The sequence below is a fragment of the Neofelis nebulosa genome, chromosome 9, assembly GCF_028018385.1.
Source record: "Neofelis nebulosa isolate mNeoNeb1 chromosome 9, mNeoNeb1.pri, whole genome shotgun sequence".
Lineage (NCBI taxonomy): Eukaryota > Metazoa > Chordata > Mammalia > Carnivora > Felidae > Neofelis > Neofelis nebulosa.
In genome coordinates this window covers 38,521,568-38,544,999 of record NC_080790.1, presented here as the reverse complement: position 1 = coordinate 38,544,999, position 23,432 = coordinate 38,521,568, and the positions used below count along the sequence as shown (strand labels likewise).

The 23,432-nt window shown below is 49.9% G+C and overlaps 1 protein-coding gene across 9 annotated transcripts in view; it reads left to right on the top strand.

The window, feature by feature from the left end:
- The first annotated feature begins 10,293 nt into the window (after nt 1–10,293).
- The window catches only part of PAX8 (paired box 8), a 58,870-nt gene continuing 45,731 nt past the window's right edge, over nt 10,294–23,432 (top strand). For all 9 annotated transcript variants that reach the window (XM_058683365.1, XM_058683364.1, XM_058683371.1 and 6 more), the window contains exons 1-2: nt 10,294–10,371; nt 10,719–10,826. In XM_058683365.1, coding sequence (XP_058539348.1) covers nt 10,802–10,826 — 25 coding nt within the window. In that variant the 5' untranslated portion in view covers nt 10,294–10,371; nt 10,719–10,801. The remainder of the gene's footprint in view (nt 10,372–10,718; nt 10,827–23,432) is intronic.

Below are 23,432 nucleotides of genomic sequence, written 5' to 3'. Positions count from 1 at the left end.
TGTAACTCAGTCCCAAGCCTGGGACCCTAACTTCCTGTCAGCCAATTCTCTTTTTTCACTGCCCTGTGTAGAAGCAAACACCCTTTGCATACCTTTTCACCCCCTCCATCCCATTCAGCATTTGTCTGTTGTTCAGCCCCAAGGGTGTTATTGGTGTCAAGGTTGGGGTAGGGTTTGAAATCCATAAACCTTGGGCAACTTGAGGCACATGCCTCCTCCCTATCCCATCAGCTGGTCTATGACAGTCTGGGTCCTGGACCAAGATCTCTATCCTCTCTTGTCGGATCTGTCATCAGACAGAAACTTCCCCTTGGCCATTGAGGTTTTGAGGTGAGAAGAACCAGACTGACCTGCAGTGGCTACAATCTGGGGGAGACCCAAGGTCTGAGCCCTCCAAGGGATATAGGAAGATAGGACAGGACTATCACTTACATTCAATCTGGTCTTCATGGGGCTGCAGCCTGTCACCACCAGAACAAGGATGAAATCAAGAGTCAACAGCTAAGTAGGGCAATATTTCCACTACCCCATCCCCAACATTGCTTCTCTCCAGCCCCACTATTTCTGTCACCACTCAGCGAACCATGGTCACACAGCCTCTTCCAGCCTGTCATGTGGCTTCCTCCAACCCATTGTCCACATTGCAGCAAGGAAGAACTTTCTAAAACATAAGTCTAGGGGCACCTGGGTGGCTCAGTCAGTTGAGCATCTGACTTCTGCCCAGGTCATGATCTCACGGTTCGTGAGTTTGAGCCCCACGCCAGGCTCTGTGCTGACAGTGCAGACACTGCTTAGGATTCTGTCTCTCCCTCTCTCTCTCTGTCCCTCTCCTGCTCTCTCTCTCTCAGAATAAATAAACTTTAAACTTTAAATATAATAATAATAATAATAATAATAAAACATAAGTCTGGCCGTTCCTTTTCCCCTGCTAAAATCCTTTCAGACATTCACCTTGCATTTAGAATAAAGTCTAATTCCATTAACAAGTCTATAAGGACATTAGTGATCTAACCCTGTACACTGTCCCAGTCCCATCTCTCAGCCCCTACCATACCTGCATACACACACACACACACACACACACACACACACACACACACTATAATTGTACTTGATTTCTCACTACAGTGAGAAATGTCCCTAACTGTGCCTGGTGCCTCCTGGCCTCTGGACCTTCTTCACGTTGTGAACTTTTTTTTGGCCCATACCAGAATATTTGATCTTCACTTTCTCCCATTCCTCTGTTTGCCTGGCTGGTTGCATTCCTTTCTTCCAATATCTGCTGAGAGGTCCCTTCTGAACAGCTAAGACTGCGAGGTGCCCTGCTCCATGCTCCCCACACCTCCCCTCTCCACTCCTGCTCTGTCATGGCACGTAGCACACCTCCCTGCAAGAACCTGCCTATTTATTCCACGAGGATGTGATTCTTGTTTTGCTCACCACTGTGTTCCCAGGTTCTAGCAGAGTGCCCAGGACTTGGTAGGTGCTCAGTAAATATCTGTGTAACTAAATTCATGGAAAGAGAGGGAAGGAGAAAGAGAGGGAAGGAAGGAGAAAGGCTCTCCTGGTGAGGTAACCCTGGTGTTATATTCATCACCATAACTGCTTCAAGTTCATCATCCTTCACATTTCTCCATTTCTTAACAGTTTACAAACCACTTTCACAGCACCCTATTGATAGGATGTGAATATATATGCTTTTTTTTTTTTTTTTTTTTTTTTTTTACTAAGCATGACAGACCTGAGAATCAGAGTGAGTGAGTGGCTTTTCCAAGTCCACATAGCTCAGAGTAGGGCTGTGTCACAGACCCAGGTCTCTCTGATTCTGAGCTCACAACTCCTGAGGCTCTGGAATGGAGACACTGGGTCTCAAGCATGAGGGGCCAGCTGTCTCTTGAATTCTGAAGGAGGGAACGTAACACAGTCACCCAGTTTGATCTATGGAAGTGGCCTTGGGATCCCAGGGGGCTGGGGTACACCCTCTTTCCATTAGTTGTGAGCAGTCAGGAATGTTCTCAGGATGAAGAGCATCCCCCAGTCACGACACCCACCCTGACTTCTGTACATCTTGGTCACTGTCTAGAGGATGACAATGACCCTGGATTAGGAAACCTTACAGGTACCTCACTTCTTCCTCTGCCCAACCTGCTTACCTTCAATCTTTAAAGGCATATTCAAGAGTAATGAAAAAAGAAGCCAGACTAGACTACTGGACAGCCAATGAATCCCGCCTATTTTAAAGGAGCCCCACAATTCCGTTTCTCATTTTCCGTCTCACCAGGAAAATATTCACACATGTGCACAAAGAGTTCATTGCAGAACATTTTAATGAGAAAAAAAGTGAGAGAGAAAAATACATGGAAAGGGGGAGACTTATATGCAATATATATGCATATATTATATATGCATTATATCCATATTTTGGACTGTGATTCAGTAGTTCAAAAGAACAAGGTAGAGCTATGTCCTAAGATGTAAAGATGTTCAAGACATTGTTAAGCAAAAAAAAAAAAAAAAAAAGCAACTTGCAGAGTGAGATTTACATCCAGTATGCTACTATGGATGCTGAAACACACACTCCTAAAACAAAGGTCAGACTTTCTACGGGCCACAAACATAGGTATGAATAGCAAAGTTCTGGAAGGACAAACATCAAATAGATAACGCGGTTACCTCAGGTTAAAGGCTGGAGGAAGGGAGACATTTATCATGACTGTTTGAATTATTTATGATATGTTATGCGTATAATCTATAAATAAACAAACCAACAAACAAACAAAACATCCATGTTCCATCCTCTTTCTCCCCAGCCCCCTCACTCCATTACCACCTTTAGAACCTCCAGAGTCTGCCGGTGTTGAGTATGGAGACAGTGACATTCCCCAAGGTCTACGAATCGTGGTCTCTACAAGCTTTACTATGGCTAGTTTTACTGTCAGTCACTAATACTTACTGAGCACCCGTTGCGTTCCAAGCGCTTTGTCTGACTTAATCACCACAATATAATAAAAGAGAAGTACCCTTAGTCGTCTCACTTCTCAGACTCAGAAACTGCGGCTCAGAGAAATGTGATCGGGCAATTGGGAGAAAGTCACACAGCCAGTGCAGGAATGTGCCAGGATCCCAGCTTTGGCTGCCGGACCGCCAGCTCTGTGGTCCTGACTCTTACCTACACTGTCCCTGCATCGTGGAGGGCAGTGTCATGGTGCAAGCGGGAAAAAGATCCTTCCTCAGGGCTCCAGGCTCTCTCTCCTCTGCGGTGAGCCTGAGGGAAGTGATTCCACTTGGAAAAATGAAGTCTCTTGACCAGACATGCTCAAAGCCTGTAACACGACAGGGAAAGCAGCAAGACCACAGCATACTCTATGAGGTTCAGAGGAGAAGAGCTTAGGACGAGCAAAAGGAAAATGCTACCTTAGATGACATGCCTAAAAATGAGGGGAAAAAATTTAAACAAAGCTTACCAAAGTGTATAGGTTTAAGGTCTGAGGATCTAACGTAAAACACTGTGACTGTCATGATTAACACTTGCTGAGAGAACACATTGTTAACATTTGCTAGGAAAACGTTCTCACCAAAGAGAGAGAGAGAGAGATCTGTGAGGTGATGGATGTGTTCATTAACTAGATAGTGGGGATCCTTTCACGATGTATACAGATATTCACCATGATGTACACCTGAAATATCTTACAATTTAATTTGTGAGTTATATCTCAATAAAGCTGAAGACAAAAGAAAAAGAAAAATGTATCCGACTCACTCATTCTTGCCACAAATGAGTTCTGTGCCTGGGCTTTGCCAAGTGCATGGGAATTTCGCGAGGGCGAGGTGGAATGCACTGTGACCCCAACCTTTGCCTTGTTTTTTATTCTTTCCTTTACCTGGCCTCTCAGAGGGCCGAGGAAGCCTCGGTCTCATTACTAGGGGTCAAGCTTCTTCCCAGTCGGCCACGGGTGGCCCCTGAAACTGACAAACGAGACTCATTTTCTAGTTTGTCTTCTAATTTGTTCCCCTGGGGCTCCCTGGCCCTCCGTGCCCTGGAAACACCTCGTGGGGCAGTGGAGAGAATGCGGGCTCAGGTCTTAGATGAGCCTCGGTTCGGATCGTGGCTCTACTGCTCGGCAATGAGGTGACCCAGAGCAACCTCTATGTCCCAGTTGCCTCAAAACTTGGCTTCACTGGGCGTGTGTAAGGTACTCAACAGTCCCTAGTATTTAATAATACTTAGTAAATAATAGTTGTTATCGGAAAGAAATGCCATGCTTAGCATTCCCTCAAGGTGATGCTGTGTCCACCCTCACGTGGGGGACGTAGAACAGCCAGGATGGACATATTGCTGGGGCACTGAGTCACAGATACAAAATTCGGGCTCCAAAGTGGTAAACCCTCAAGGCTGCTCCTCCAAACGCAGGGAAGGCAGGGGCTCTCCAGAAGAATGCAAGAGGTCCTGAGTTCGGAGGAGGCCCAAAGTCTGGCAAAGTGTCCAGGATCACTCTGCTCAGCATGCGGGAAGCCTTCCGGGAGCGAGGCAGTAGTGAAGGGTAGAGACAAAAGACAGATTAGATCTCCTGAATCCTCTCTATCCCTCAACCTCTCCCCCAACCCTGCTTCCCAACCACCAGGGTCTCCTGGTCCTTTCATCAGGGCTCCGGGCACTGCTGAGGGGTAGGGGAGGCCATGCTCTGTTCTGTGGTTTGTGTGAACCACAGGAACCTCTGGCATTCCAAGGCCACAGAGAACAAAGCCAGCCTGGAGTCTGATGAAGAGCCCTGAGTCTGGGTTTTTTCCTTGGTGCCTCCCCAAAAACAGCTGTCAGGAAGACAGACCACTTCAGGGCCCTGGCATAGGCCTGAGAAGATTCTTGTGCCCTGACTCTTGCTGTTCTGGGCTGGACCAGGGGCCTAGCCAAGAGGAGGGCATTCCTGCTGAGTGAGCAGCTCTCCTCTCCTGGGACAGGAAAGTTTTCTGGCCATGAGGGTCTGACCTCACTCTGGCCACTCCTTGGGTTCCAGAACCTTCCTTCCTGACTGGTGGGTGAATAGGCACTCGGGAGAGGGAGCAACTAGGATGGGTAAGCAGAATTTCCAACACTGAAGGCAGGGCCTGGATCACGAGTGCTTATTCGGTCATCGAGTCAGCCACCTACCAGCCGGGTAAACTTAGACATGCTACCTACCTTCTCAGGGGCTCAGTTTTCTCATCTGCAAAATGGGTTGCCAAAAGGGCCTGGTTTATTATTTGTAACTTTTAAAAAGCTCTTAAAACTAGAAAAAAGTTGACAGCTGGTATCCCCTCCGTCTATTGTTCCCGTCTTCTCCTGTCACCCTCCTCTCTGCTTCCCCAACGAGGCTCTTTCCTACTCAGGTGGCCTACAGACCCCCCAGACACAGCCACTGAAGGCTGCGGGGTAGGCAAAGAGCTTGAGAGATGCGTGCCCAGGATGCATCTCCAGCCCAAAACAAACTGGACAAATGCCACTGGTGGCTTTTTCCAAACTGCCTTCCACAAGCGGGGCCTTTCCTTTCACCTGCCAGGACCTGTATTTCTATTTCTGTGTTTGGAAAGCCTGAGGGGGAGGGGTGGCACATGGGCTAATTAATGATTGATTCTCTGGCTGGGCAACGAGGAGGCCTCCGGGCAGGCTGTCAGCCATTTCCTGAGGTGTGGAGATGGGGTAGAAATCCCAGGTGGCTGCGGCTCCACTGGGCAAGTCTGTGAGGGGAGAGGGTGGGGCAAAGGTGGCAGGTGCCCTTAACACTTCTGCCCTCTGTGAAATGGTGAAGTTAGCAAGGCTGGGAGCTCTGCCCTGACACCCTTATGCCCAGCTCCCCTCAGAGACACCCTCCCTCGCCCCCTCTTCCCCCTTCTCCCCTTCTTCCTTCCCCCTCCCCCCTTCCACAGCCCACCCTGCACCCCCAGTGCAGGCTCACTGGCCCTTTCCTCCCCCTCTCACCTGCCCATCACCCAGTGGTTCACATGGCTGTTTGAAAAACTCCCCAGTACTTTGGGGAGGGGATTAAAGGGACTGACTTCTACAGCAATGTTTTAGAGAAGTTTTCATTCTACCCTTGGAAGTATTGCCCAGCCTTTGTGGCCGAATAATAATTAACTTTTGTACAGAGCTGTAACTTTCAAAGGGTTTCCACATTCGTAATTCTGTTCATCCTCGCAACAAATCTGGGAGGCGGGTCTTAACCTCCTCACTCCCCACCTGCACCCACATCTTAAGGAAGGAGCAAGTGAGGCTCAGAGAAAAGAAATGGTCCTATTTCACACAGCCAGGGCTAAACTGCTTACTTTCTAACTCTTAGCACAGAGCTGCTGTTTTCTTCCCAAAGAACGAACTTTCATCCCCAGGATTGTTTCCCTTGTAGGGAAAGGGGGTATGACAGGTAAGCACTCAGGGTTTGGGGGACAAGGGTTTCCTTCAAGGCTGGCTTCTGGGTGGTCTGCACAGAGAAACTTCTGAGATTGCATGTCAAAGTGGGACAGGGGGAGGAGAGAGGGAGGTTCTCTTCCTCTCCTAGGATTAAGAGGTAAGGCCCATGGTCCATGCTGGAGTTCAAGGGGCCAAGAAGGTGATAGGATGCCACGTGTGCGATTACACAGCCACACCAGTAGTCAGTGCAAACTGTGAGCTGCTTATGAAAACCCTAAACCACCCTTCTTCCCAATTCTGTCAGCTATGAGGGCCAACTCATCCTGGTTTGCTTAGGGCAGTTTGGTTTTAGTACCAGAAATCCCACATCTAGGGAATATCCTCAGTTTCATCCCTGGCAAACCCTACCACCAGCTCTGCCAATGTCAGCTGAATCCTGGAAAGAAAGACCATCTTTGGAAGGCTCCGCAGATCAACTTACAATATTTAAAAAATCACAGAATACTCCTTGGAGTTAGGCAGCTATACCTGGTATGGATATTAAACTCTTTGAACGTTAAACCTGAAAGAACATTCATTCCCACAAAGAAACACTCAGATCTATGGCCAGATCTGTCCAATTTTTAAAGGCAAGCCAGAGCTATTCTTTCGATCTTCATGTTGGTAATTAATTACATTTTCTTGGAAAAACACTGAGTTAAAAAAAATTGTAACTGGGTTTGAATCACAGGTTGCCAGTTGATAATCTCAGCATGAAAACCTAATGGGTGTCAAATCTAAGAGAAGCTGGAGAAGAAAGTGTTGGTTTTAAAAAGTGTGGGCTAGTGTCTGACTCTTGATTTCAGCTCAGGTCATGATCACATGGTTCGTTAGTTCGTGCCCCACATCAGGCTCCATACTGACAGTGCGGAGCCTGCTTGGGGTTCTCTCTCTTCCACTCTCTCTGCCCTTCTCCCATGCATGCACTCTTTCTCTCTTTCAAAATAAACAAATAAACAAACAAACAAACTCGAGGCAGATATACTTTTAAAAAAAATTAAAAGAGGGGGGCACCTGGGTGGCTCAGTCAGTTAAGCATCCAACTTTGGCTCGGAACATGATCTCACGGCTCATGCGTTTGAGCCCCTCATTGGACTTTGTGCTGACAGCACGGAGCCTGGAGCCTGCTTCAGATTCTGTGTCTTCCTCTCTGCCTGCCCCTCCCCTGCTCGTGCTCTGTCTCACTCTCTCTCAAAAACAAACAAACATTGGAAAAAAAATGTTTTTAATAAAAAGTGTGTTCTAGGGGTACCTGGTGGCTCAGACTCTTGATTTCAGTTCAGGTCACGATCTCATGGTTTGTGGGGTCGAGCCCTGCTTCAGGCTCTGCACGGACATCAGGGAGCCTTGGGATTCTCTCTCTCTCCCTCTCTCTCTGCCCCTCCCCTGCGCATGCTCTCTCTCTCTCTCTCAAGATAAATAATTAAACTTAAAAAATAATAATAATAAGTGTGTTCTAAATGTACCATTGATCTGAGTCTCTCGGTCATGATGCTAAATTTTTTTTTGAAATGTCAAGTAACATCAGAGGAAGGCTTAAGTTTTTATGCATAACTAAAATGATCATGGATATGGATTTTTAAAATACATATTTTAATTTAAATAGACATAATATATTTAATATATCTTAATCTATCCAACTTAAATATTGAAATATATATCTATTTCAATCTTTTCATTTTGCAGAGGAGGAGACTGCCATCAAAGAGATTGAATAAAGAGATTGAATTGGGGTGCTGATTAATAACCATTTTCTTGACCTCGGTGGTAGGGAAATCCAAAAGTAGTAAGGAACCCGGAACTGATTTCTGACTAATTAGATAGCACCATGACGCCTGTGTTTGTCTCTTCAGCAGGGCTCACTGCATTCTTATAGCTTGCTGGATCTAGAACTTCTCTGCTGAGTCTCCTCCCGGCCATCTGGTCACCTACAGTCTGGGGAAGCGCGCTCTTCAGGCATGTGAATGGCTTTTTTGCACCTTTAGTTGTCATATTTAAATGAATTTTTTAAATGAGCTCACAAAGGAGACAGGAATGTTTTGATAAGTTGCTGTTTTTGTCCTTTGAGAGCCTCTGCCAAAAAAAGTGGGCGGCAGGGGGGAGGGAGGATTTGTTTTGCCCACCAGGAGCAAAGCACTGGCAAGAATGGATGAAGGAGTTTCCCTGATTAGTACCTATCAGCCCCTTGGCTTGGGAAGACCTTCTGAGGTCTGTGGAACTTTTTTAGGTAAGAACTTTTTTAGGTTCATCCGGAGCACTGCCTCCTTGGTGGGAAGAAGCTTGAGCAGACAGTCTCTGCCTTTGCCTCTACTGCCCTGCCCCACAGCTCCCTACAGAAGCAGGGCGGGCACTAGAATAGCCCACTGGCCCACAGTGTCATCAGTGGGACCCGTGCTGAGTTCCACGTCCATCCCAACACGCTTCCTTGGTCTTCTCTCTCCAGGGGATCTGACCAGAGAAGCGCTGCATCTGGACATTTGGAAACCACGGAGCAATTTTAAATAACAATTTTGGAGAAAGCTTTAAGACAATAAAGCACCTGTTGTTTTTGTTTACAGCTTGACTTACAGATGTGGAGGATTCATTTAGGGACATGCGTGTTCTTCCTCTTTTCACAAAATGATTAAATTCTACTAAATTGAGCAAGTCTGGGTGGGAGGAGGAAGCGGATTAACATGAAAGATTTTTTTTTTTCATTAACAAAAATCATGTGGTTTTTTACACACAGGCACACATACACTTGTGCATGCACACACACACGTCCCCGTGAATAACTCCCTTCCTCTGCCCCTTCCTTCCTCTCTCACTCTGGCATCTCTGGCCTCTGTGTCCCAGAGCAGTCCCTCCAGGCCAGGGAGTTGTGCTCCTGAGTCTGGCCATCTGGTCTGAAACTGGGGAGCATCCAGGCCCTGCCCTCCCAGCCTACAGATGTGCCAAGACATTTGTCTGCCCACACAATCTTCCCTGGGCCCAGCCTCTTGGACAGAAAAGAAAACCTGTGAAGAAAGAGAGGGCTGCTCATTCCCCACCAAAACACCCCTTCCTATCTACACCCAGGCCCCCAACTCCCAAGGCCGCTGATCCCCACAGACAAGGCCAGAGGTCAGCTCAGTCCTGTCCCTTTCTGACACCCATGTTGAAGTGAGACCTAGACCCTCACTGCCCGCCCTCTGAACTCTTCTACCAAGTTCAAACTCCTCAAGGAGCAAGAAGGAAGGCTGGCTGGTGGCCATGTGTGTTTGGCAGGAGGGGAATCCCTGTTGAATAGGCTATGGGACCATTTTCATTAGCCTCATAATGTGAGGGTGTGGTTCCCGGCTGCGTGATATGGAGGGAATGGGTTCGGGGGCTGTTCAGGGAAGGAGTCCACACCAGTGGTGACAAGGTGGGACCCTCATATCTCCAGCCCTATTTGCAGGCTTCTACCTTAAGAAACAGGCTTAAAAACAACAGTTCCCCATCTATGAAAGAAAAGGCTGCTTCCCTAGAGCAGAGCAGGGGTGAGAGGAAGGTTGCAGGGGATCACAGAGAAACTGTTTCTCCCACTCTGACGGTCAGTGACCCCAGGAGGACCCAGAGCTCCTCATTGTCAGGCTCTGAGGCCTCCATGTCCCCACTCCTCTAATATTTCCAGGCCCGCTGAGTTCGGGCTCAGCTGCCTCCCTCTCCCCTCTCCGCTGGAAACAGAAGCTCCGGCGAATGTTTCTAACTCCTGAGTCCACTCAGCCATGTCCCCCTTGCAAAATCCTCCCCTTCCCGCACCCCCCTGCACCCAGCCAGCCAATCCGAGGCCTGCGAGCCTCTCCAGACCCATCTCTCAGGGCCCTGGCGGGATAAAACCGGGCGGCGATGCCGGGTGGATGGGAACAAACTTCAGAAGGAGGAGAGACGCAGGGCCCAGGGCACCCTCGCGAGCGGACCCAGGCGTTGAGGGCCTGCGGCCGGCTGGCCAGGTATGCTGTCCAGGGGTTGGCTGAAAGCTGACGGGGAGAGCGGTGATTCGAGAAGGGAGAGGGTCCCAGGAAGGCTGGCAGCCTTTCCTCTCCTAAGTTAAACTGGATAAGGCCGAGGCCACAGAGGAGGAGGGCACCCAGGCTGGAGTTTGGGGCTTCCCCAGCGAACACCCAATCCCTGATCCTCCGGGCAAACGTGTGTTAGGTAGCCGGGCTGAGGTGGGCCACCCTTCGCCTAAAAATCCTCCGACTCCTGCCACATGATGAGAGCCTAAGGGACAGGGCCTGGGGAGGAGGCATAAGCAGGGGACAGCGAATCTTACGCCCCTTCCCCTGGGTCTGTACAGGGCAGCTGCGTGGCGGCGGGCGCGGCGGGGACCGGCGTGAGGAAGCCCTGAGCCCTCGGCGGGCTGCGAGCGACTCCCCGGCGATGCCTCACAACTCCATCAGATCCGGTAAGGACGCGGCGTTGCCGGGACCCCGGAGCCCCCGCGTCGCCGTGCGTCCGTGCGTGCGCTCGGGTCGGTGGGGCTGGAGAGCTTACGCTCCGGGCTCGTGGGACCCACCTGCGTGGGGACGCAGCTGGGGGCGCCGCCGGCCTAGCTCTCCGCTGCGGCCATCGCGCCGTTCTCAGGCCCCGAGGTCCCCCTCGGCCCGGCGAGCCGCCCTCCCCAGGCCTTGGTTTCTGCGGACCACACGGAGCGGTGAGGAGCTCTCCGTGCGGGTCAGAGGGGTGTCTGTCCCTCGCGCCCCACCCCCGTCTTGCACGGCCCATTAGAATGGACACCCTGTGCGCTCTCAGGCCCCGCGCCGCCCCCGACCTCTAAGCCCTTGTTCCGGGTGTGCGCTGCTCTTGCCGGTGGCTGCCCCGGCGGGACCGTGAGCCCCGCGCACCCCTCAAGCCAGCGGGAAAGGAGCCCGCGGTCAGGGGCCTGGGGGCCTCTGAGTGCCCTCGGCTGCTCTCGGACTCCTCCTGGCCGACCCTGGGGCAGGCGGGGAGCCGCGCGCGGGGCGTCCGGCCTGCGAGCACTGGGCTGCCCGCGGGGCCGAACCCCCTCTCCGGCGGCGTCCCGGCCCAGGGCCTTCCAAAGCGCTCGGGGTCCTCGGCCGCGGCGCCTGCTCTCCCCTGCCTCCTGACCCAGGCCCCGGGTTGGAGGGTGCGGGGGAGGGGGGGAGGTGTGTACGGAGACGGAGGCCCGGGATCGGGGCGGGCGGGCGGGCGCGGTGGGCACCGCCGCCCCGGCGCGCAGCAAGTGTGGACGGCGGGCAGAGGCGCGGCCCGGCCCGCGGTGATGGATGGAGCCGGGCCGGCCGCGGGGAAGGCGATTTATGGGGCCAGGGCGCAGCGCTATCGATTTGGGCCGGCGAAGTGAGAGGAAATCAATATTTCAGATGAATTCTCGGCGAATATGAAGTCCCGCTCGGCAAACGGGACATTTGTTATAATAAGCAGGGTCGGATCGGGCGCGGCGCGCGGCTGAGATCTCTATTTAGCCGAGAGCGCGAGCTTCGCCGCGCAGCCTCGGGTCCCGGGGCCGAGGCTGCACGACACGGGGTGCGGGGAACCCCGCAGGGCGCCGGAAGGTTGCTCGTCCTGGTTTGCTCCGGGTTGGGAGACGGAGTCGGCGGTACCCTGCCTCCCCACCCTGGTCCCTCTGGGAGAGCGGGGCCACAGCCATCCCGGCCGCCCTCTGCGAGCGCGGGGCCGCTTTCGGGGCACCGAGCCGAGACCTCGCGGCCCTTTCCGGGAGCGGCGGGGTCAGCAAGCCAGGGAACCGAGCGGAGCTGCCTGGCACCCCTTGCCCAGCCGCGCCCGGGAGCCGCGCGCTTCTTGACCACTTTCTGAGGCTGGAACCAGGCTTTAGCCCCTCAGTCATTAGCCAAACCGGGGTACAATACCGGACGTCGCCCCTGCCTCGGGATCAAGACAGTCTCCGAGGCCGAGCGCTCAGCGCCTAGTGCCCCAACCTGTACCAGCCTGGTCCCGGCCCCTTCCGCTCGGTTCCCGATTCCATCTCCCCCGCCCGCAGCCCGACCTTCCCCTGACCTTTCAGGCTCCGGTAGGAGTGGGTGATCTTGGACCTCGAATTTACCTTGCTGCGCCAAGACCCCTTTCCCTCTGTCGCTGCTAGAAATAAGACGATGTCACGGTCCCTTATGTTGGTTTGATTTTGTTCTCGCTACTTATTTTCATTCTAGAAGCACTCATTAGAATAAATGGGACTAAAAGAAGGAAAGAAATAAAAGGACACCATTTATTTTTACTTTGTTTTTAATCAGCAACAGGCCCAGAAGATGAGAGAGGCCCCTTCTCCACTAGCTCAGATGCAAATTGTCCTTGGGTTTGGTGAGAGAGCCATCCACTCCCTGGCAGGGCCAGGGCAGAGGTATTTTTCCGTTTAAGGAAGGCAGAGGGACTTCTTCTAAACCTTCCCCCAAACAAATAAAGAGATAAAGCTGCAAGGAAGGATAATGAGCCTTTCTCCTTTAGTTTAATTTAATGCTAATTGAACAGAAGAAAACTGCCTAAAACATAGCTCAAACATTTCGAGGCTATCCCGTTTCTTTTCTAAATCCTCTCTGGAAAACCTGAGCCAGAGACCTGCGTCTCTCTAATCAGTTCACTTAACACTGTTGCTTATATTTAAAGATAAATTCATAAGCTGACGCCTCCTGTTTTTATAAGCCCATTTCCCTCAGGCTTTAGCAGCTTCCCTCTTTGCCCGGGACACTTCCTTTCTGAGTTCGGCTTTGCCTGGAAAGCTTCCATTTAAGTTTTCCGTAGAACAGAATCCCGAGGTGCAGGCGGCCACGGGGCTTTTCGCGGGAGCGAGGCCCAGCGCACCGTTTCCAAAAACCGGAGACGCCCCAGGAAAGTTTTCTGCGCGGCCTCTGCCCACCTGGCCGCTGCAGCTCACCCTCAGCTCGCTCTCCTCACTCTTGGCTGATCTTGCTGTGGAGAGAGGTCTTAATTTTTTTCTACAGCTTTATTCTGAAAGGATGTGGAGAGCGCATAGGGAGTTATTCTGATGCGCGCTGGACAGCAATGGGCTGAACGTTTTGTAAAATCTACTGGGAATTTTGTAGCATCAGGGAACAAAGATCTTGTAAAGCAAAACCGTTTTTTAAAACTGTTTTAAGATAAGTGCCACATAAATATTAAAATGAAAATAATACTATATCGGCGAGGAAAAGAGTTCAGTAAAAGCAAGCAAGTTTGATTAAAAGTTATGTGCAATTAATTTGCAGCAACCCTCTACCCCAGCTGCTGAAAATAGGTTATTCAAGTGGTAAAATGAGACTTAAGATCCAGGAGGAACGTGCCTCTGACTTCCTAGATCTGAGATGCAAAGCCCTATTCCTCTAGGTTTTCGAAAGGAGGAAAGGGGACCAAATGCATTTGGGAAGGATCTATTTTCTTCCCAGGTTTCTTGCCTGGGTTGAAAACAAGGTCTCCGGATGGAAAACAGTCTCTAGGAACATAAAGAGGTATTGGGGTTCCTCAATTCATCTTTGTTTCAAGATGTTCCATCCTCCCGCCCTCCTCAATGCAAGTTAATTAGGAGATAATTTAGCTACCTTGTGAATTAGTTTTAAGATAAGTATCTTTTCAAGCTTTTGTCACTTTAATTGCTCCGCTGATTGATAAGAAGTAATTATTTCTAATTGACATTTTTTTGATGTCTATTGGAAGCATTTATTTGGGACCTTTTTGGGGTGGAAGAAAAGTTAATTAATTTTATCAGTCGATACCCAAAAGACTGTGCCTAATTTTGCTGAAGAGGACAAAGGAAGTGAAAGAAACCACAACAAAAAAGTCAGTCTCACGAAATATTAATGATTGCACAATTTTTATTCCAAGGAGAGCATCTACCAATATAATAATATGTCAAAACTTTCTATTTATGGCTTCAAGCCTTGGATTTTAACAGGGCACATGTTTAATGGGTATATATTTTCCCATGGGTATCCTCACAATCCTTGTATATGCTGACTTCATTTTGGAGGTTACTGTGCTTTGTAATTAATTTTTGTGAACGGTAAAATCAGTAGAACTCAGTATGCTCAGATTACATGGCATCATTTTCATAAGAGATAATTGTAAGAAAGATTTACTAATCGTCATCCCTGTTTTGTAATTATTGATAGAGTTGGGTATGAAGGTGAAACTTTGCTTCGGTGACATGCCTTTTCATACTTGAACCTCGGAGTAAACAGTTTAATCATTCACATCATCCAGAATACTTACTCTGAAAGAGAAAGAAGGGAAAGAAAGGAAAGAATCAAGAGAAAAAGGCACTGAAAGGAGGCAAGGGGGGAGGGGGAGGAGAGAGAGAGGGAGAAGGTGGCTGGGGAGAATAAAAATGAAAGAAGTTATTTCAGGAGTGAAGATAGCCAGGTGCACAGGACCTTGGTCATTCAGTATAAGAAAATGGAAATTCTACTTCAAAACACATCCTTTTGAACAGGGATCTGTACCATATTCCCTAAGTTACCCCGAAACACCACTGGAAACTCCCCACTTTTCTATGCATAAAACGAAGCAGGGTTTTCAGGAGCCAGCTGGTCTGGCTCTTGGGTGTCTAGATGCAAAAGTCTTGATGTGATGTCCATAAAAAGGAAGCCAGAAAATACGCACTGTGCTAGGGCACGGGGGCGGGGCGGGGGGGGGGGGGCTTATAAAGAGATTTGAGTGTTGTTTATTTTTATTATTAAAGCCCCTGTGATCTTCACTCCTAGCTGTATACCCATAAGCTCTCCATAGATAGACTTGTGACTCAGTGACATAGGAAAACGTTTTCACACAAACCCAAAGTGGAGACACACTCTTGCCCACACTCACGCACAGCTGAAATGAAAGAAACTCAATCAGACAAGATGCGCTCCTGTCAGGTTAATTTCAGCCAGTGCCTTTTTCAACCATTTATGTATAAAATCTTGTCTGCTTTTAACGCTGTTTCTCCCAGATTACGTGGAGCTGCAAGAATGAGGAAACATTTTAAATGAAAAAAGAAATTTAAGACGTACAAACATTAGATAATATCACATACCAATCTCACTATTAGTGAAACTGAAAAAAATATATAAATAATGCAAAAAAAAAATCAGCAAGGGAGAGTTTAGTAATGGAAAATTCCCCTGCAATTAAATGAAACAGTAATTTAGTAGAGATATGCCTGAATGAATTAGCATTTATTAATTGGTTCTCATAAAAACAATTTGTGTGCGTGTTTCGGGGGGGGTAGATATTTAAAGTATTTCTTTTTCATAGGAAAAGTTCCTCAACTATTCCTATCAAATTATGTAGTGATCACATTCTCTTTTGTGAAAAATCCCAATTCTATCACTGGTGAATTTCACCTGCACACAAAGAGTGTGGAATGAGGGAGATGAGCCCCTTTAAATCAGAAGAATGAAGCTGGTCCCCTCTTCTCTTGGGACATTTCCAAGTGTGAAACCAATGGGAAAACACATTGGCAGGGGCTGTTATGCTTAGACACATCCAAACCTGGTCCTGAGCAGACTCCCAGGTGACCCATCTCCCCTGGGGCAGGACTAACCCAGGCAGGCAGAGGAGGCTGCTTTGTGGCTGTGCCCCCCACCCTCCCCAGCCTGCTCCAGCATCCTCGCCAGCTCAGGCAGGAACTGCAGTTTGTAATCTCAGCGAGGAGCTTGCTAGGGTTGACTGGTGCACGGATGTGTTTACTTTCTCTCGCCACAGTTGGTCTGTCTTCAGTTCTAAGCATTTTAAAGCTGCTCTATTTATCAGTCCAAGAGGTGCCGAGTTCTCAGTTGCGCTGAGAAAGCTTTGAGCTCTGTGGTTCTGAGTACACAAGGAGCCAAAAGATAAAAGAAACGATTTCATTTAAGAAAAAAAAAGATGATTGTAAAAAGAGAGGACAAGAGAATGCACCCCTATTCAAGACTGCAGTTTGCTTTTGTTTTAGTTGAAACTCGGGGAACAGCTGAGTCACTGGCCCCCACCAGCCCCCACTCCCTTCAGAGATAGAACCTGGGGATGTAAAACACCCTGTAAAAGCGGGGAGAATGCACCCACATACTCAGAGTTCTTTGGGGGAGTGATTCTTTCTGGGTTCAGATGAGAATACTTCAGCCTGGGGTTCTTTTGAGAAGGGGCTAGAAGATATTCTGCCTAGGAAATCTGTGTGGTGACTGCTTTCTGCAGGGGTGCTAGATATTTCTCTTTGGGGGAAGAAATAGAGAACAACAATCCAGGGGTCTCCTGGTTCCCAGAAGCTCCACTATCCCAGGCCAATCCCAGTTCTTTCAGTCCATCTCAGTGATTCGGATGGAATCTCTGGGTCAGGGTTGGGTAGGCAGAGGCATCCACTCTTCCTTATTTATCTGTGGTCATCGCACTCTCTTAAGTGGATCTTTGAGGGTCTTAACTATTTCCTCAAGTCCAGAGTTAGGGCTGACAAGCCTCTTTCGGTTTTTTGAAAGCCCCTCTCGATCTCACCCTTGGCCAGGTGGGGACACGATGAGCAAATGTCTCTTACACGGGTGATGGGCCAGAAAAATCTTCACAGGAATCTTTCTATTAAACCCACAATTCATGTCACTGAGTCTGGGCTTTACCTTGACCGGGGCTCCTTCCCTGGGAATGGGCCTGGGCAGAAATCAGCATCTCCTTACTAAGGCATATCCAAGATCAAGGGGCCAGAAGCTCAGCAGAGTTGCCCCCAGTTGCATGTGGGTCCTGTTTCTGTGTTCATTCCCAGGATCCACCCCTAGTCCTGAATGCCGCAGAAGATGCCCTGTCTTGCTAAGCCTCAGCACAGCCAGCCAGCCCGTAGCTGCTTCAGCTCTGCAAGTGCCACTCTCATATTCAAAGAAAGAGAAGTAATACGCAAAGAGCTCAGCACACCCTGGCACTTAGTGAGCCCTCAGTAAATGAGAGCTGTGTTAGTATCTTCGAGGGCTGTCATTGGTATGGTGTTCCACTGGAGAGGGCACATCATCCTCCAGTTTAATTCCCAGGATCTGCCAGGTAGTTATTGTTATTGACATTTTTCAGAAGAGAAGGGACCTGAGAGAGGCTGATCTGACTCCATGCCCCCCCTTTTCCCCCGCACCCCTTTCCCAAAGTCCAGCTCATCCAAACTCCCTGTGGCATTGGATGGTTCGTGCCCACAGCTCCGCCTGGATCTTCGGCCAGGTCCCCTGGTGAGAAAATACAGGGACTGTACGATAGCAACAGTGATGGTGACAGGCAGGGCCTTCAGTCTACCATCTTGTTCTCCTCATCAGAGTCCCTAATTCTCCAGCTCAGTTAGGATAGATCCTTTTTCAGTGCAGTTCTCAATCTTCCCATCTGCACAATGGGAGAAGTGGCGTCGAACTGGATGTCCCTCCTGGAGGTTGCTGTGAGGAGGAAGGAAATGATCATCCACTAGGAAAGGCAGAAAGAGGGGGCATTCTTTTAACGCATGCCCCCAAGGCTCCCACATTTCCTGCACCAAAAAAGGGGACAGCTATACTCTGGCATCTCAATAAATCATAGGCCAACAAGGAACTTAGTCCCTTGGCATCCCAAACCACACTTGGCCTCCCGACGTGGGTCCACTGTAGAGACTAATGAGTTAGTGGGTGTGATGGGAGTTTTAGAGTCAGGGGACACCGCTGGTGCCCCATCCACAGGCAGCCAGTGCTGAGCACTTGAGGTGCCCCGTCTCATTTTCCCAAGTTTAGGTTCATTCCCTCTGCTGGGTCCCTCTCACTCAGGGGTTCAAAACCATATCGTCTGCTCCTTCAGAGCCACCTCCGTGGTTCAACTTGTAACATTAGCCGGTACCGGGTTTAATTTTAACGTTTTCACTCTTCGCTGTGAGAACAGCTGCCCAGCTCCTGAGCTGGTTGCCTTTCTCGGATAAAAACCCATCTGTAGTTTAAGCAGAGAGATTGAGAAAGAAAAAAAGCATTGTTTTCTCTCCCTTCTTTTAACTCTTTTCTTTCTCCTCCCGTCTTCAGCCACGATGCCCATCAGTTTTTCTCCTGCACTTGTTCTCCTAAGTGGCCTTGGAGTGACCTGAGTAGTTAGTGCTAATTAGTCCACTGGGACATATTGTCGCTGTCAGACCAGCACAGCGGAGAGGTCGGGAGCTGGTTGGGTGACACATCTAAGAAATAGCTTAATCTGCTGTCATCATGTGAACTGCATGTTTGCACACCCAGGGCCCTCTGTGTGTGTTGCTTTTTTGATCCCTCAGCTGCCCCAGGAGGACAGCAGAACTATTATTCTTAGAATAAACTCCAGGGCCAGGAGGTGTCAAGAGGGCGAGGGAGTTTGAAATCACTGTGAAGCTAGGGCCCTGTGGCAGCCTCCCCGTCTCTACAGGCAGCAGAAGGGGCTATGCCTTGGAGGCTTTCCTGCCCTCACCTTGCTGTTTTCTTCCTGTGTGATCTTAGGCAAGTCAGTTGTCTCTCTGGGCTTGAGTTTCCTCATGTGTATAAAATAAAAAGATGTTGTGGGGCTTCTGGAAAGTTCTGAAAGTAAAACCAGTATCCCCACCTGGCACATAGCAACTACGGAAGAATTTTTTTTTTAATTTTTTTTTAACGTTTATTTATTTTTGAGACAGAGCATGAACGGGGGAGGGTCAGAGAAAGAGGGAGACACAGAATCTGAAATAGGCTCCAGGTTCTGAACTGTCAGCACAGAGCCCAACATGGGGTTCGAACTCACGGACTGCAAGATGATGACCTGAGCTGAAGTTGGACGCTTAACCGACTGAGCCACCCAGGCGCCCCTTTTTTTAATTAAAAAAATTTTTTTTAATGTTTATTTATTTTTGACAGAGAGAGAGAGACAGAGCATGAGCGGGGGAGGGGCAGAGAGAGAGAGGGAAACACAGAATCCGAAGCAGGCTCCAGGCTCTGAGCTGTCAGCACAGAGCCCGATGCAGGGCTCGAACTCACAGATCGCGAGATCATGACCTGAGTTGAAGTCAGACGCTCAACCCACTGAGCCACCCAGACACCCCAAATTTTTTTTTTCCTGCTTCATACAGTGGTCACCAGGGAGGAGAGTCTCCAAAAATTCTCCAGGGCAGATGCCCAAACATGACATTGTTTTAGTATGTCCTGTGAAACTCTCCGTGAGTAACTTGATACCCAGCCTTTAAACTTTGTTCCTGTTAAAATTTAGGACAGATCTTTCACGAATTCCAGGTGGACAAAATAAGAGGCCTACGACCCAGGGGTGTTGGATTAAATGAAAAGACACATGGGAAGCACTGACTCAGACCCCCGTGGCCATTATCAACGGTGACCGCCACTCACTCTGGAAAACGATTCCTTAATTCATTTTACCAGAAAACCCAGTCATGGCGGAAACGCTAGAATGGGCTATCCGTGGAGTTTATGTCCGAATCCAGAACGTTCTAGAGTTTTCGTAGAATTTAGAGTCTTAGAGGGAAGATGAGCCGAAGTGGTGTGCAGCTATCCTGTGTGTGTAGTAAGAGAGGACCACGGGAGGACATGTCTTGGTACTTGTTCTTGACGGACACAAAGCCATACATTTATCTTCAAAAAGTTAAAATTCACTAATCTCTCTTTCTCTCTCCCTCCCTCCACCCCACCCCCATCTTATATTTTCCTGCTTTGTATAATAATCATCCAGCTTTGTCACAAAAGCAAACCCTGGTTGACATTGATTGATTGATTGATTTTTAATTTTAGTATGATGAGACAAGCATGTTTGTAAGCAAGGAACTTAGAAACAGCTTTTTTTTAAAAAAGATTTTTTAATGTTTATGTATTTTTGACAGACACACAGAGAGAGACAGAGCACAAGTGGGGGAGGGGCAGAGAGAGAAGGAGAGACAGAATCCGAAGCAGGCTCCAGGCTCTCAGCTGTCAGCACAGAGCCCCACCCGGGGCTCGAACTGAGGCGGGGCTCGAACTCGTGGACTGTGAGATCATGACCTGAGCCGAAGTCGGATGAATAACCTACTGAGCCACCCAGGCGCCCGGCCCTGGTTGACATTTGAAATTAGCTGAGCACCAAAATCACTGATGCCAGCTCTGGTTGGTCGTCTCCTCTGACACTGAAATCATGTCAGAGCGCTGTCGAAATGGAGGTGGCAAGAATGGGGCAACCTCTTGACAGGTCCTTGGGCATCTGGCTGTGACTTTGAGGTGGAAACAAGGCGGGGTCGGGGGGGGGGGGGAGATGAGGATGGGAGGGAGAATGTCAGGGCAGGAAAGGTGCTAGAGTCAAGCTAGGAGCCAATGGGAACCCAAGGGTCGGCCTTTTAATTCAATTTAACAAGCCCTGGTGGAGGGTCACCTGCCACGTGCAGGGCACCAGGCCAGCAATGGTGGCATTCACTGCCTCAGTAGTGACGGTAAATACGGGGGTGATTCTCACTCCAGTGGGCAGCTGGAGTCTTGTGATTCCCTGTCCACGTCACTGCCGACAACAGATAAACCTCATCTGGCCTTCTTGAGTCTAGTTGGTCCCCGGAGCACATGTTCCAGAGAGGCAGCACGTGAGCCTGTGGCGGCTCAACCAGCTCCATGGGGGTCTGCCCTAGGACTCTGGAGTGGGGTGACTGGCTGGCTCATGGCAAAACGTCGCCCTTCTGCAGGTGCAAATGCCATGGAGATGTGCCCACTTCTGCTAAATCAAAATGCTTGCCAGACACTTCTGACGCGTATCTCCCGCACCTTCAGAGATGTGCAGACTTCAAAGGATTTCCCTTCTAGGCCTCTCATCTCGTTGACAGTGTGACAAGGTGTGACAGTGTGACAGTGTGACAGGACAAGTAGGGACAGTGTCCCTGTATTCTGTGACCTTATGACAGTGCCCCACACCAGGGAGATCCCTGTGCCCCCCAAGCGTCCCCTCTCCTGCTGGCCACAGAGCTGTCCGGACAGGTGTCCCTAACTGTGACAAGCCCGCCCGGACCTCAGGGCTCACCCTCTGGCAGGTGAGACCTGCTCTCGAGAGTCCTGATGGTAGTGACACGGGTGCTGTCCTGATTGCTTTCTCACAGTTGCATTCCTGGCTGGCTGGATCCTGTTGGCTGGAAGGTCTCCATCTCCCCAAGAGGTCTGAGGCCAGGAGCGCTTCGTGCCCCTGCCCACTCTGCTCTCTGTCCCCACCTCCCTGGAAGTCACTGTCTGTACCGCAGCACGCACACAATTGCGCACAACCTTCTATTGTTTGCAGACAGTTTTGTGTGAGTTCGCCAATCTGCCGCACGTAGACAGCACCCATCTTGAGGCCAGAGAGCCCATGTCTCTCCTTGCTGGAAGGCAGAAGGGAGCCCCAAAGGAACTGGCCTTGGGGATTTTGAGTCCCCCTTTCAACCTCTTACACCTGCAGAAAAGTAGACTCAAGGTTCCTGTCTTGGCAGGCTGCTGTGGGGACTGGCTGACCTCGGGCTGGCGAAGCACTTAGTCGGGGGTTCCCCACATCCCAGCCATCCTCCACCAGCCCAGCTCCGACGCCACCCGCCCCTAAAGCCTTCCCTCCTCTCCACCCCTTTCCCAGGGCCCCCTAGACCTTTACTTTTATGGTATGTTTTACAGTCTGCTTTGTAAAGAAATATTTCTCTCTGTGACTCATGCCTTCTAGATTTGACCTACCTGAACACCTGTGAGTGGGTAGGCCTCCCATATCACAGGAACGTCATAGGATTTTGTTACGTCAAATAATCTACCTAGACCCCAGAGAAGGGGTTCTCAGGCGGGGCCCTGTGGCCACATTTTATGGACGAGGAAATGGAGACTCATAGGGCCGTGCCTTGCCTCAGACCCCAGTTGCTTAGTGACACAGCAGAGGCTCCAGCGCTCTCTCTGTGACACCCGGCTGCCTTCAGAGTGTGCTGGGGAGGAGTGAGGGCTGACTCAGGTCCAGGGAGTACTGGCTATGGCCTGTTCTAAGTGAGCACTGACCCAGGGGACTGGGAAGAGGGGCTCCCACGCCTGCTGGCAGGGACCGCTGAAGCCAGAGACACTAACACACACAGACACGCAAATGCACACACATACACCCCACCAGGGTTGCCACTAGGGGTGAGGCACAAAGGCATCCAGAGGGCAAAATTTAAGGAAGTGCTCACTCTCAGGTGCACGAAAGGGCAAGGCTGGCCCTGAGAGTGAATGCCTCCTTAAATTTTATCTCCTGGTTGAGCGTCCCACTTGGGCTCAGGTCATCATCTCCGGTTTGTGGGTTTGTTGAGTTTGAGCCCCGAGTCGGGCTCTGTGCTGACAGCTTGGAGCCTGGAGCCTGCTTCGGATTCTGTGTCTCCCCTCTCTCTGCCTCTCCAGTGCTCATGCTGTGTCTCTCTCTGTCTCTCAATAATAAATAAAAAGTTAAAAAAAAATTTAAAAAAATTTTTTATCCCCTGGGTGCCTGGCCATCCTACCCTAGTCCCCTATATATGATTCACACGCCCGCATACACCCATACACATGTGGGCGACATATGGTCCCACACATACACATAGGAAGCCTTTGCTCTCAGACACCCCAAGGAAATACAGGCACCATTACTGAGTCCCGACTGAGTCCACAATTGCTGAGAAGCACCGATAACAGACGTGGTAGGGAAAGTGAGGTCCAAGATATCCAGAGAATCTGCTCTGTGTGGTGGGTCAGCTCTGGACAATTTAGACATGAGGTCATGGACCTGTGACCTCCCCATTCTTGTAACCTATGGTTTGAGATCTGAGCAGAGGAACTCCACTGTCCAGCCACGCCCTCCTGCCTGGGCCCCCACTTAAGTGACGGGACATACGTGGTCATGGGGACCCCGCAGAGACCTTATTTTCAAATGAGACCAAAAGACAGTCATTCACATGGGCCACTCGTTGGGCCAATGTCAGAGCCACTAGCAGTGCTCTGTCCCTGGGATTTATGGTGGCTCTTCCCAGATGAGGACAGAGTTACTGAGCAGGTGGGCAACAGCAGCAGGACTTGCTTGTTCTAGAGATCTGGCCTCTTGGTCCCCTGGTGGCTGAGCACTGTCACTGGAGGGCTCCGACCTCTGCTCAGACCATGAGGAATATCCTGTCGAATCTTCTGCCCCG